Consider the following 13,474-nt stretch of genomic DNA (forward strand, 5'->3'; position numbering starts at 1 on the left):
CAAGTCACTTAAATTCAAAGAACTCCCATTTCCTCAACTGTAAAACAGGGATAATAAGGGCTATAGCATTTAACACAAATGGTTGTTAAGAAAGTACTTTGTAAACTTTAAAGCATATGTAAATATGAGTTATCAGTTCATTAGACTGATTATATACATACGTATGTATACACACACACATATATATGAATGAGGTTATAAAAACCTGAGTTTTTACACAAACAAGAAAATTAGTTTAATTTTATATCCTAAACAAGAGTCATAATTAATGAGCACACGGTAGACTAGATTTATGTGTTTATGTCACTCGTGAACTAAGGATTTCCACCATTTGTAAGGCCTTCAAATATGGGAGGAACACACTTAACAACTACATTGCATATTAAATATAATTTTTATCTTACCACTCCTCCCACACATCTGTCTCTATTTTTCTTCATTAAGTCTGTGAATTAAAAACAAAAAAAAAGATTGTAATAAAACAATTTTTGCAATATTCTTTAATTGTGTTTTAAGCTATTGACTTACCTAAAAATTCAGTGTGTGAGTTTCTACAGTGAAGAAACATTGGAAGCTTTGTTTGTTCTGACAGTTCAAACTGTTTTTCAAAGTACCTATATAATGAAAAACCAGAATTTCTACATTTAAATTCTGATTTGGTTTGAAGGAACTATTTTTTAAAAGCCTAATGGTCTTTAAAATTCAAATTTATTTTTCCCCTAATTCTTTCTCCCTGAATTTGTGGATCACAAATGACAAGTTTGGAAGTTCAAAATGCCATGCATACAGCACAGGGTCTTTTAGATCACACTGCCTGGGGAGACCAAAACTTCCTTGCCTAAAAAAAAATTCATTCTAGGGGTTTAATGGAAGTCTTCAGGTTCTAAGTATATTGTGCAGAAATATAGTATTATAGGTATATTGTATATATGTAGGTATATTATAATATATAGGTATAAGAAGTATATTGTGCAAAAATATAGTAGTATAGAAATATAGTAACATAGGCATAGAAAATGCTATGTCTTAAAGACAAATACTTCATTAATCCATGGGTATTTTTCCACTTAAGGTGTACATGAAAACCCTTCACTTAGAAGATAGTCTTTTGAGAATTGCTGTCACTAAATATTTATTACCTAATATGATAGATCTCTCTAAACTTACCTAGATGGACAGTTTGACCCTGGGCCCACACTCAAGCCTTTTTCTAGCTCGAGGAAAGAGCCTATCAGAACCTGTGTTCTGCCAGCAAAATCTTTGAAAACTCAGGATTAGTGTCATGTCACAATGAGATATCAAAATAAGATTTTATTGGAGGTAAAACTCAATAGCAAAAAAATAACCAAATCAAAGTTTGAAGCAAGCAGAAATGGCCTCCAAACAAGTGACTTTACTGAGTTCTTAATTAATACCCAGATAATGAAACACATCCAACCAATGTTAATTCCTTAGAGCATCTCACGGGAAGGTGTGGCTGGTCAGTGGCCTCTCATCTTTGTCTTCATTATATTTTGCAACAGCACCATAAGGAGACTGTTCTTGTTGTTTATCCTTCATTCTCAAAGAGGACCATGATATCAGGAAGGTGATGTCATGTCTTGCAAGTGAATTGGATTTAAGTGAAGGAGGTCTGTGCAAAGTCATCAGCCTCACTCTCTCCTCTGGAGCCATTTGGGTCTAGTGGCAAGCAAGATATAGATCAGGAAGACTAGAGATGGCCCCAGATGCAGTGGGAGACTTTGTTTGGCCTTTTTCAGCTAAAGTCTTTCCCAGTTTGTCTGAGGCAATGCCCGTTCAGTGATTAAGACTAGGTAAGAAGAAATGAGGCAATGACCTCTTTTACCTAGTCAAAAAAAAAAAAATCTATTTGAGAGGGGAAGACCCTCAAGGTTTCTGGCCAAAACAGAAACAATTGTTCTTTACACTCTGAGCCACCTGGGTCCAAACAGTGACCAAGTGAGGCTTGGGCTGGGACCTATTGTTGGCCAATCAAAGATAGTCAGAGTGATTTGGGTTTAAGGCATGGTCCTTAAAAAAGAAATCTAGGGCACAAACCCCAAGACATCTTGCAAGCTTTCAGTGTGACTGAGAGCCACACTGAAAGCCAGTGAGGCAGAGATAAGAAGTTGGACAAATATTTACAAAAGGAAGTAACTGAAATAATTTCTTAACTATTTTTCTACATACAACCTTAAAGATGAGTCATTTCTGACACTCAGGGGTAAGACCACATCAGAATTCTCTGAAAAATAAAAACAACTTAAAAATAACCACATCCCTGCTTGCTTCAAACTTGGGGCTTACTTTCTGGTATTACTGACTTTTACCTCCCTCAAAATCCTACTGATGACTCAATGTAATATGAAAATGATACTGGTTTTCAAAGATTGTGCTGACAGAGCACTGGCGTATTCTACTGCTCATCTGGACAATAACGAAAAATCAAATCCCAGCCTGAAATGATCAGTCCTTTCTCTTCTCTTTTAGTAGGAACAATGGAGGAGAGATAGACATTTTAATCTCATGAAATATGATTACCACAGCCATAGAAAGGATGCGTGTGTGTGTGCGCGTGCGCGTTTGTGTGTGTAGTATCTTGTCTGTCTTCAGATAGTTTTACCAGTTGTATAAATGTCTTCGAACTAAAGAAAGTACAAACTCTCTTGTTACTAATTTTCAAGGTTTCACAATGCTTAGGAAGCATTTAACCTAAATCTCTTTTCTACAATTTAAGCCTTTTCTACTCTCTTGAGGCAGAAAGGAAATACTTCAAGTATCCTTGGCTTTTGTACCGTTATGCCTCCTCCAATACAGACTACAACCCCTTTATAAGTTGGCAGATGGTCTTTAAAAATTACTACAGCAAAAACATTAATCATCCCATAGCCAACCTAGTGATGAACCTGCTTGACCTTAGCTCTAAATAAGACATATAGTCTATTGTTGAACCCATACTTGAAGTCTTTTCTTAAGACAAGAGCCTGCTGTATCTATCTTTGTATCCCCAGAGCTGAGCATGGTACTTTGCAAACCACAGGTGCTTAATAAATGTATGCTGAATTGAATGGGAAGTATCTGCTAGAAATTGTGCTGCACTGGAAAACTGAACCTAAGGTCAACCCCATGCCAGGATAAAACAGGGGAGTAGGTCTTTAATGGAGGTTTGTTTAAAAGGCACTAAAATCATACGTCAGCAATTTTAAAACAGTTTTTCCCACATAATGGCCAAGAGTCCTGACTATATCTATATCTAAGATAATGAGGGTACTAGTGATTATAGCTTGGCAAAACCTGGAAGAACTTGCAGGATCACTTCCATATCACAATGAAGCATTGGAATAGAATGTTAGCGGGAGATAAAGAATACCATTTTCTTTATACTTAATATCCTACTACATACTTGAAAGGCTAAACTTTTTCCTCCAGAATATAAATTTCCTATTTAAAGAAGCATTGCATTTTAAAATTAAATGGGTCAACATCTCATGCGTGACCTTTTTTAACCTGTGCTGCAAGACTAGAGTACGAAAATGTTTCATTCATCTTAATAGTTAAATATTACAATCAACTATGATTTCATCAGGGTGGGTATCCCCTCTCCCTGCCACCTATAGACACTTCAATTCCCTCTCCCCAAGCCATAGTAGACATTCTTAATGAATGGTATACTGAGGGTCCAAATATCATCTGGTGAGCATTTTATCTCATGATGTCTTATGAATGTAGCTAGGTTCCTAGGTCTGATGGCTGAAGCTTTTATAGTGTTTGAGTTTATGAGCATCCTCACCTCCTTTATAATGTCCTTGTGTGTGGGGATACTTATATTATACATATTCTCATGGTTCTCTGCCGACCTGTCTATCCTCCTTCTACTCCCATGTCTAAAACATAGACATTTCCTAAGGTTCTGTTCTTTTTATTCTCTCTCCCATACCTATGTAGTCACTCATATTTAGATCTTTGTACTCAACCTCTCCCAGAACTGCCTCTAGTCCTCTATGTATGATAAGAGCTTGAATTTATACTGGACTTTAAGATTTTCAAAGAGCTTTATAAATATTATCTCATTTGATCCTCATAATAACCCTGCATTTCCAACTAGCTATTAGACTGCACTTCTGGTACCCCGAATTTACCATGACCTAGTTCGGTCTAGAACTGAACTCATCAACCTTCCATAATAAAAGCTGCTTATCTCTCCAAGTGCCCACAATGAACAAGACACTGTGCTAGGTGCTGGAGATACAAATATGAAAACAAAACAGTCCCTACCTTCACGGGGCTTAAATATAACTGCAGAGATTTCAAAACGGAGCACTAATAATTGGGCAGATCAGGGGAGACTGCACTTAGAAGGTGGCACAGCTTTTTGTCCCTCAGTTTTGCCCATCTCCTTAGATACTGTTTTTCTCTTAACATCTTCTGTGGCTCTGTGGCCCAGTGGCACAGGCCCTGGAGTAAGTAGTCCTAGATTCAAATCTCACTTTTGACACTTAGTATCTTGGTCAGCTTGGGCAAGTCATAGAATCACGTAACTTGAGAGCTGGAAGGGACCTTAGCGTCCATCTGGTTCAACCCATCCATGAAAGGGATCCACACAGTAACACCAGATACATGGTCATAACAGGTCATAACAGCCCCTATTGGAAGATGTCCAAGGAGGGCAGACCCACTATCTGGAAACCCTTTCTTTATTGTTAGGAAATTTTTCCTTGCACCAAGCCTAAATTTGCTTCTTTGCAACTTTCATCCAATTGCTCTTGCTTCTACCTTCTGGGCCCAAAAGAACAAGCTGAGTCCTCCATCCATCACACAATAGCCCTTCAAACACATGAGGATGGTTACAAAGTCACCCCTGAAACTTCCCTTCTGTAGGCTAAACATGCCCAGTCCCTTCAAACTGATCCTCATAGTATATAACTCATGGCCATTCACCATCCTGGCTGCCTTCCTTCAAATGATCTCCAGCTTATCAGTTTCTTAAACTATGGTGCCCTGAACTGAACACAGTATTCCAGATGAGGCTTGAAAACCCCAACACACACACACACCCTATTCCTGGGTACCTTTCTTGATGCAGCCCAAGATGGCATTATCTTCTCTGACTGCCATATCACACTGCTGACTCCTGTGGACCCACAACTGTAGTCCCCTAAAGCCTCTAGATCAACTTCAGAATGACTGTATAATGACTTCCTCATATTGAACTTAGGAAGGCAATATACACACACAAATAAATCTTATTTTTGGCCTAAGATTTTACATTTATCTCTACTAGGTTTGATTTTATTACATACAACCCAATGCTCTGGCCTGTTAAGATTTTTTGGGTCATCTGACTTATGTTAGCTATCCCTCCTAGCTTTGGATCATCTGCAAATTCGATGAAGATGCCATCTGTGCCTTTATCTAAATCAATGATAAAAATGTTAAGCAGCAGAAGGCTACATAGGGATCCCTGGGGTACTTACTCTACCGGGGACCTCCTGCCATGTTAACATTAAACCATTAACAAATACTCTTTAAATCCAGCCATCCAACCAATTTGGAATCCATCTCACTGTATTATCATCTAGTCTACATCTCTTTATCTTCTCAAAAAAGTCCAGATACTTTGTCAAATACTTTATTAAAATCTAGGTAAATTATATTCACATTTTCTTCAACGAGTTTAGTAATCCTGTTTAAGGAAAAAAAAAAAAAAAAGGAAATGAGGTTAGTCTGACATGTCCTGTTCTTGATAATGCCAAGCTGGCTCTTTGTCATCATGGTTCTTCTTTCACAATGTTTGTCAACTATTTCTTTTAATGATCTGATATTCTAGAATTTTCCCAAGAATCAAAGTCAAGTTCACAGGCCTGTAGTTTGCACTATGTTCTCTTCCTTCATTTGCCCTTTTCCAGTTTTAGGGCACTTTCTGGCATTCCATGGTTTAAAAATATTATGGAGAGTGGCCCAGCAAGTAACTCTGCCAGTCCTCTGAGTGATGGAGGATGTCATTAACCTGGGCCTAATCTTGAGGACTGTTCTACTAAGACGGTTGAGATCTATTCCCTTGCTGAAAGTTCCTCACATGGTGAAATCACAAGACACCTGGTGTATTAAGACTTTTACTTAGTCTCTCTTCACAGGATTGTTCTAAGGCTCAAAAGAAGTAATGTACATAAAGTGCCTTACCTTATTAAACTTTTAAGATATACTGAACTTTAAGGAACTAGAGAAATGTCAGCTATTGGCTGTCAGTAATCCAGGCTCCTAACCTGACTTCCTTCTTCACACCATATATCCAAACAATGTGACCTTTATCTCCTATCATCTAGATAATTTTTATAGCCTCACAATTGTTTTCTTGCCCCCAGACAATACCTTCTCCATACTGCCACACAAATGGCAGTTTATGATCCTTCCTTTATGATCATGTTATTCTGCTTGAAAAAAACTTCTGGGGCTCTCCCACCAATGTCTGAATAGTGTATAAATTCCTACTTCAGCATTTCAAGACCCTCCAAACCTGGTTTCACTTAACCTGTCCAGCTTTATCCCATTTTACTTCCTTCACATATTCTACATTCTAGCCAAAAGAGGCTATTTCCCATCCATTTTCCCCTTCCCCTTTCCCCGCCTCCCCATTTTGTGCCCTTATTTATGCTCTCTTCCATGCACGAAGTCTCAATCCTCATGCCCTCTCAACAATCTCAGAGGCAGTTCTTTCTTCAAAGCCCAACTCAGACCTTACTTCCTCTATGAATACTTAACTGATATGTCCATGTGAAAATAATTCTTCCTCCTCAAATTCTCGTGGTACTTTGCCTGAACCTACCTCTTATGACATTGTTATTTTTGTCCATGTACAAACATATCCCCCTATTAAATGGTAATCTCCGTAAGGGCCTGTGTTGTATCCACCTGTGACCTGGCACTCCTGCACAGGGCACTGGACACTGGACTTTTTTATTTTTTTGGCTAGGCAATGGGGTTAAGTGACTTGCCCAGGGTCCCACAGCTAGTAAGTGTTATGTGTTTGAGGCCGGATTTGAACTCAGGTCCTCCTGAATCCAGGGCCGGTGCTCTATCCACTGCGACACCTAACTGCCCCAGCACTGGACTTTTGATTGGTACATGTTCACCATAATTGGCCTAGACTAAATCCAACATACTCTGCTGCTAACGTGGGCCCTCTTCATGCCATGATACCATGCCTATTAAACCTACCCCTTCCTGTCCCATAACTAATTACAGTAATAACATCCATATAACTATTTCTGGAAAGAACACATCAGTCCATGTCAATCTAATACTTCACTCACCATCCCTCTGACATTCCTGACAAAAACACTCTTCCTTGGCTACCCCGCCCATCTGTGCTTACTGTTCGAATATAAGCTCCTTGAGGATGGGTACCATCATGCTTTTTAGTACTTGTATCTTTAGTGATTAGCACAGTGCTAGTATACAACAAATACTTAATAAGTACTCATTCATTCATTTATTTTTGTATACTCAGCACCTAGCATAGTACCTGGCAAATCATAGAAGCTTAATAAATACTTGTTGAATTGAACTGGAAGGACCTGCCAGATACTATGCTGTACTGGCACAGACTTCAAGAACCCAGGGTCACCCCCTTGCCACGATAAAACAATAGAGTAGTGAAGGTCTGTTAATAAAGCACTAAAATTAAATGTAGGTGATGTTACAATATTGTTATCCCCTCATTAGGTCAAAAGTCCCAACTATATCTACATCTAAGATAATAAAGATGGCAATAATTACACATATTTTAGACCTCTTATTATGGATCTGCTATTTATCTGGCTTCTTAGCAATTTACTGGCAACTATGAAAGGAAGTTTAGAATATCTCTCTCAAGGGTAATAATTTCCTACTTCATGTTAGGTACACCAAAATAGTGATTGTTATGTAAATCTCTCATTACTCATACACCTAACAAAATGTTTGAAGGATAAATTTTGGTCCAGATCATGAAAAATTGAGGAAGGAACTCTGCTAAACTTCCATGCCTCCCATCTATTGTTACTAAGCTATAGAAAAATTTTCATGGGATCAACCTGAATATTATGTATACTAGATGTATTCATTCATTCATATAATCACAGCAGGAAATAATTTTCATTGATCATAAAATCATTATTATCATTAGAAGTTGAGCAATAACAAAATAACTACTGGTTATTACATTATGTAACTAGGAACAGTTACATAATCAAAATGGCAGAAATTAGCACTTGATGATGATTGTGCCTTGATTTACTCTAGCATTTATCTGATTTTTAAAATAAGCTGGGTTCAAAAGTTGGTATTTGCAAGTGATGGCATTCAACCTTCCTTTGGCTTTAACACTTCTTTCAGTCAAAGGTGATAAGGCTTTGACATGTCAGGCTTCAGGGTAGCAGCTATAACTAATTACCTAAGATTTTAAGAGGAATCCAGAAAACCTACTGACACACGCTAGTACCTTAACAATGGTTGGGAACCATTCCTCCTAAGCTGGCTGCTGGCAGAACGGCATCAATCCCTCATCTTCAGTGTCCGCTAAGTCCCTAAAGGAATATTTTGAAATCTTGTCTGCTGTCCAATTTTTTTTTTCAAAAGACCACAGTATTAACATTTTAAAATACCAATAAAAATGCCCAAAGCAACATCCTTCCACCCAAGTGAATATCTCCCTCAAGGCCAATAATTTCCAAATAAACAGATCTCAAATATAACTAAAAGTCCCCAAGAAGATTCTGCAAATGAACAAGATTTTAGAACTACAAGGGACCTTAAGAACATCTGGCCCAATTCCTCATTTTACAGAAAAGGAAACAGGACTTCCGAGTAGCCAAGAGGTCTAGGATCATGCTAACGGCAAAGCCAAGAATAGAAAACAAGTACCCAGTTCGTTATACTCCACACCATACGACAAATGGTTGTCATATGGCTCTATTTATAATGGGCTAATATGCTATCAGAAATATGTGTTTTTCTGTTTAGATGCTGTTAATAATGGTATAGACTTTAAAAAATGGCAAGTGTGCCAACTGATATATTATAACAAGATAACACATTTTTTCCAGATGCAGGGTGATTTTTATCATCATTATCATCAATCTGAAGAAGGCTACAGATGCTACCTGAATAACTAAATAACTAATAACTAAAGAATAAGGAGTTAATGTGCAGGTGTGTGAAAAATAAAATAGTCTATATGACAGAGTTGAGGATTAGGGTCATATACATCTTTAAAAAATAACATGTTCACTAATCTTTATTTCAAACTCTCCTACTTGGTTCTGAGATGATATTCTAAGAATGAGGTGTGTTAAATCCAAAACTAGATAGGAATAGAACCCCTAGCACAAAGTTATTAAGTATTTTAAATATCATAGAATTATTAAATGTAATTTATTGAGTGTTTTATAATAAAAACAGATTTGGAAGTGATCCCATTGATGATGTGGGCCAGCCCTTGGCCTTTGAGCCTGTGAAATAAGGACCCCATCACCACTCTGGGTGGCATCCTCTCATGCTTATTTCATCTGTACAATGAAGTCATATTTTATTATGTCCAACCAAACTGAAGTTGTTTTAATTTAAAAGCTACTATCTGAATTGGGAGGAAGAAGTTCAGTCTGGGCAGTGTGATGCTGACATGAAACAGGAGTTTCAACTACTAGTTGGGAATGTGGGAAGTCCCTGGATACTAATTATACTTGATATAGTCTTAGAAGGCCTCACTCTTAACATGACTCCTGAAGTGTGCCCTGAATTATGACTGTCAATTTCCAAGAAATTCCAAGGCAATGTCCTATTGATGTAAAATAGGGTATGGATTTGGTGGCCTAAAGTCCATTTTTGATATCCCCTTGGCTCTAGTAATTTATTGCCTAGATCCATGTTTAGGTGAGCTATAATTAATAGTTATGAATGAAGAGGTTTATTAAAACACAATTTTTCTTGTCTATTTTAATCACAGCTGTTAAATAAGAAAATTCAGTCATTATTGTCTTCCATATCCCCATGAATATTTTCACACATAAGAGAGGTTCAAGGATTAAATGAAAAATGTAATAATATCTATAATAAAATGCTATAATCGTGTATGAAAAAGCATGTTTTGGCCAGTTGCAAATATAATGACTAAAATCATCACTAACACGAAGTAACTATATTTTGAACTGACAAAAGTTTTTAAATTACTATTAATCTATAGTAATAAATTTTCCTTACTTGAGTTGTGTATCTTTGGGACAAAACTGTAATCTATCAAAATCTGTAAAAGATTTTTAAAAATTACAATTAATCAACTGCTTTATAACAAAAAAATCAACATTGTAGAACAAAGTCATGCTGACCTGCCCAAATAGCACTTACCCAGTCCACATTCCCCTATTGCTACAACTTTTCCTTTATTATTTTCAGCAAGATTTAGCAACTCAGTTAAATAAAGGTCAGGATTATTCTTTTCAAATTCTCCACAGCAGGTAGGATGACATCCAACTGTGCTGTAAAACATATCTAGGACAAAATAATATAATAGACTTATTTTTAAGATGCACATATTTCATCATAAATGCTACGCCTTCATATTTATAACCAACATGCAAAAATGTTACAATTATTACTTATTCTAGGAAAATCAGAAATAAGTATTAAATCTGTGATTTCATTAGTATAGGGAACTCTCAGGTGAGGAAATTCCCTCTATCAATGACAGTCAGGACATTCTTTGGAACTTATTTTCTTAAGAGAGTTGCCTAGAGCAGTGAGAGGTCCAGTGACTTGCCCAGAGTCCCAATTTCACTCTACCCACAGGAGAGGGATAGAGCCACCCTCAGATACTCAATTGCACATTTGTATATAAAATAAGACAGATTAAAAGTAGAAAGACACACACAGATAACAATGAGTAAGTGGCAACTGATTCAAAGAGAAATAAAAGAAAACCTATAAAAGCAGAGCAATCACTGGGGCCATTTACTGTAGACCAAAGGGTTCTTCAAAACTCAATTGGTCCTGGGCACCAATAAATAAATTAAAACATGGTACAAAGGTATTCATTATGATGAATTTGTGTCATCAAGACAGAACTAAATTATGTTCCATTTCCTCTCTATGAAAGAAGGGAAGTGATACATTTTAAAAATGGTTTCTATCCAAATTAATTTTTTTAAAAGTTTTGGTGCTTTAAAAGATTAGCTTCAGTCATCTGGAAAAATCATCTACACAGGCCAGGTACTTCACTGACCAATGTTAGATAAGTGAGGCACAGCTAAATACCTGAGAATGCTTTTCTCGATTACCCACTGAGGAATGACTTTTTCCTTCCAGACTGCATACAGAACTTTGTTCATCCCTCTCTGGTATACTGTGCGTTACAATAAAGCAAACTTTTTAACCTCCACAATTACATCAATGTATCGTCCCGCTGTAGAAGTGAGCTTGGCTTTTTTAAGGCTGTGCCAGCAGATTGAAAGCTCTCGCAAATTCCAGCAGGCTGGAAAGGACTCAAGTATGGTCTTGGCAACAGACTGAGTCGGCTTTCCAAGGGCAAGCCTATCTAATCACCAGTAGGCTGGCCACTTGGGGGGATGGATTCTTTTGCCATGCCACCCTATGAAACTAACAAAAATACAAAACAACTCTCATTCATGTTCAGGCCCCTTCTGATTTTGCAAAGTGCTGGCTCCCTCCTCCTCCCTCTCCCAAAATAGGCAAAAGTTGACAACAATTAATATTTAGCTATAATCTATAAACATCTCTAAACAGTAACTTAACTGTTTGTATTCTAAACGTATGATCTTGGTCAGTGACCAATGAGTTGATAAGTACTTTGGAGCACTGACCTGTATCAACATTGACATTCTCATTACAAACAAAACAGAGATCTAAGGAAGTGGCAGTTAAGCCGAAGGATGGTTCAATCATAGATTCTTCTAGAAGAGGTATATTATGTAATTGGCTGAGCTGGTTATGTTGTGTGTACAAAGGCAAAAAAAAATATTTCATGGGACGCTTGCTTACTTATTACGTATTGCAGTGTTCATGATAAGCATTTCCAAAATGAACAACACTGAAGATAACAGCAGCTCATGTACCAAGATCTGCTGCAAAGGATGAGGTTGATAAATTTTACAAATGCAGAGGGTCAATAAGACCTTCCAAAATAAATTAACATATCCTTTAATACTTGGGCAACTTCACTGCCAAGACAGGGACGAGGAGAACTGTGAAAGGTCTGTTTGAAAAGATGATGCACAATCCAGCAACAAAAGAGGACAGAGGCCTGTCAACTCGACAGAAATCTCATGCATCTACATCAAGAATACTTTCTCTAAGAAGAGAGGCAGGAAGCAACCAACATGGCAAGCCACATTGAAGGAACTGGGGAAGTTTAACTTAGCAAGATTCAGGGAAGACATGACAACTTCAAGTGTTTGGAGGACTGTCATAAAAGAGAGATTAGACTTACTCTGTTTGGTTCCAAAGTATAGAAACAGGAGTAATTAGGTGGAAGTTCGGGGGCAAATTTAGGTTTAATGTAGGGGAAAACTTTGTAATAATTAGATCTGCCTATATGGAGAGCGGAAATTGAGATGCAATGGGGTGCACTCATTGGATGCCTCCATGCAAAGGCAAGCTAAGCTGGCTACTTGTTGGCTATGTTGCAGAAGGGATTGGTTTTCAGGTATGGGTTGAACTAGATGGCTGCAGAGGTCCCTTCCAACTCTGAAATTATGATTCCATGAATAATGGCAGCTGTCATAGCAGGAAAAGTGTTAGACCAGGAGTAAGGAAGACCTGAGTTTGAAATCTGCCTGAGACACTTCCTAGCTTTGTGCCTCTGGGCAAGTCATGCAGGCCCCTTCAGCCTGTTTCTTCATCTGTAAAAAAGGAATAATAATAATAAATGCAACTACTTCACAGTGTTGTTTTAAGGAGCAAATAAGATAGTATATGTAAAGTGTTCTGCAAACCTGTTAATTAGAGTTACTAGTATTATTGGATTGGAGAAAGGAGACTGGAAGCAAGAAGACCTGCTATATCTGTCCCCTCAAAACCAGTGTTAGAAAGGCTTCTACTGCACTGCATGTCTTACATAGTATCGAATACACTTATTTGTAAAGTTTAATTACTCTACTGATTCATCTTAACAGTATACCACTAAAACACAATTCATTTTCTTTTATCCACAATGTTTTTATATAGTAGTGATATATTTCATCATAGTTCCAACAGTTCTCAAAAGCTCTTTGGATTTTAGGTAAATGTATATAAGGATACCATTTGTCTTTGCCAAATTCAGGGCATCTTTGCTGTCTTGTAGACTTCCACCTGTAATCATAAACTGAAAGGGACAAAAAACAACAAAAGAATCTGGGTTTAGCAGTGAGTCAGAGTTAACAAGACATGAGAACTAGACCACATCTTCAGACTTTTGTTTCTTTTACTTTGCTGGTGTCTCAAC

The 13,474-nt window shown here is 37.4% G+C and overlaps 1 protein-coding gene across 6 annotated transcripts in view; it reads right to left on the bottom strand.

The window, feature by feature from the left end:
• LOC114030689 (putative deoxyribonuclease TATDN1) overlaps positions 1-13,474 on the bottom strand; it is a 50,847-nt gene that overhangs the window by 15,866 nt on the left and 21,507 nt on the right. The window contains exons 4-8 of one of the 6 annotated variants that reach the window (XM_027845554.1): positions 13,291-13,354; positions 10,381-10,524; positions 10,237-10,279; positions 529-614; positions 405-445 (exon numbers count right to left, since the gene is read on the bottom strand). In XM_027845554.1, the coding sequence (XP_027701355.1) occupies positions 405-445; positions 529-614; positions 10,237-10,279; positions 10,381-10,524; positions 13,291-13,354 (378 nt within the window). Of the gene's footprint in view, positions 1-404; positions 446-528; positions 615-8,479; positions 8,550-10,236; positions 10,280-10,380; positions 10,525-11,286; positions 11,544-13,290; positions 13,355-13,474 lie in introns of those variants that run through there. The other 5 variants (XM_027845557.1, XM_027845555.1, XM_027845558.1 and 2 more) reach the window with 5 other exon arrangements.

The sequence above is a fragment of the Vombatus ursinus genome, unplaced genomic scaffold (assembly GCF_900497805.2).
Source record: "Vombatus ursinus unplaced genomic scaffold, bare-nosed wombat genome assembly UNPS02014973.1, whole genome shotgun sequence".
Classification (NCBI taxonomy): domain Eukaryota; kingdom Metazoa; phylum Chordata; class Mammalia; order Diprotodontia; family Vombatidae; genus Vombatus; species Vombatus ursinus.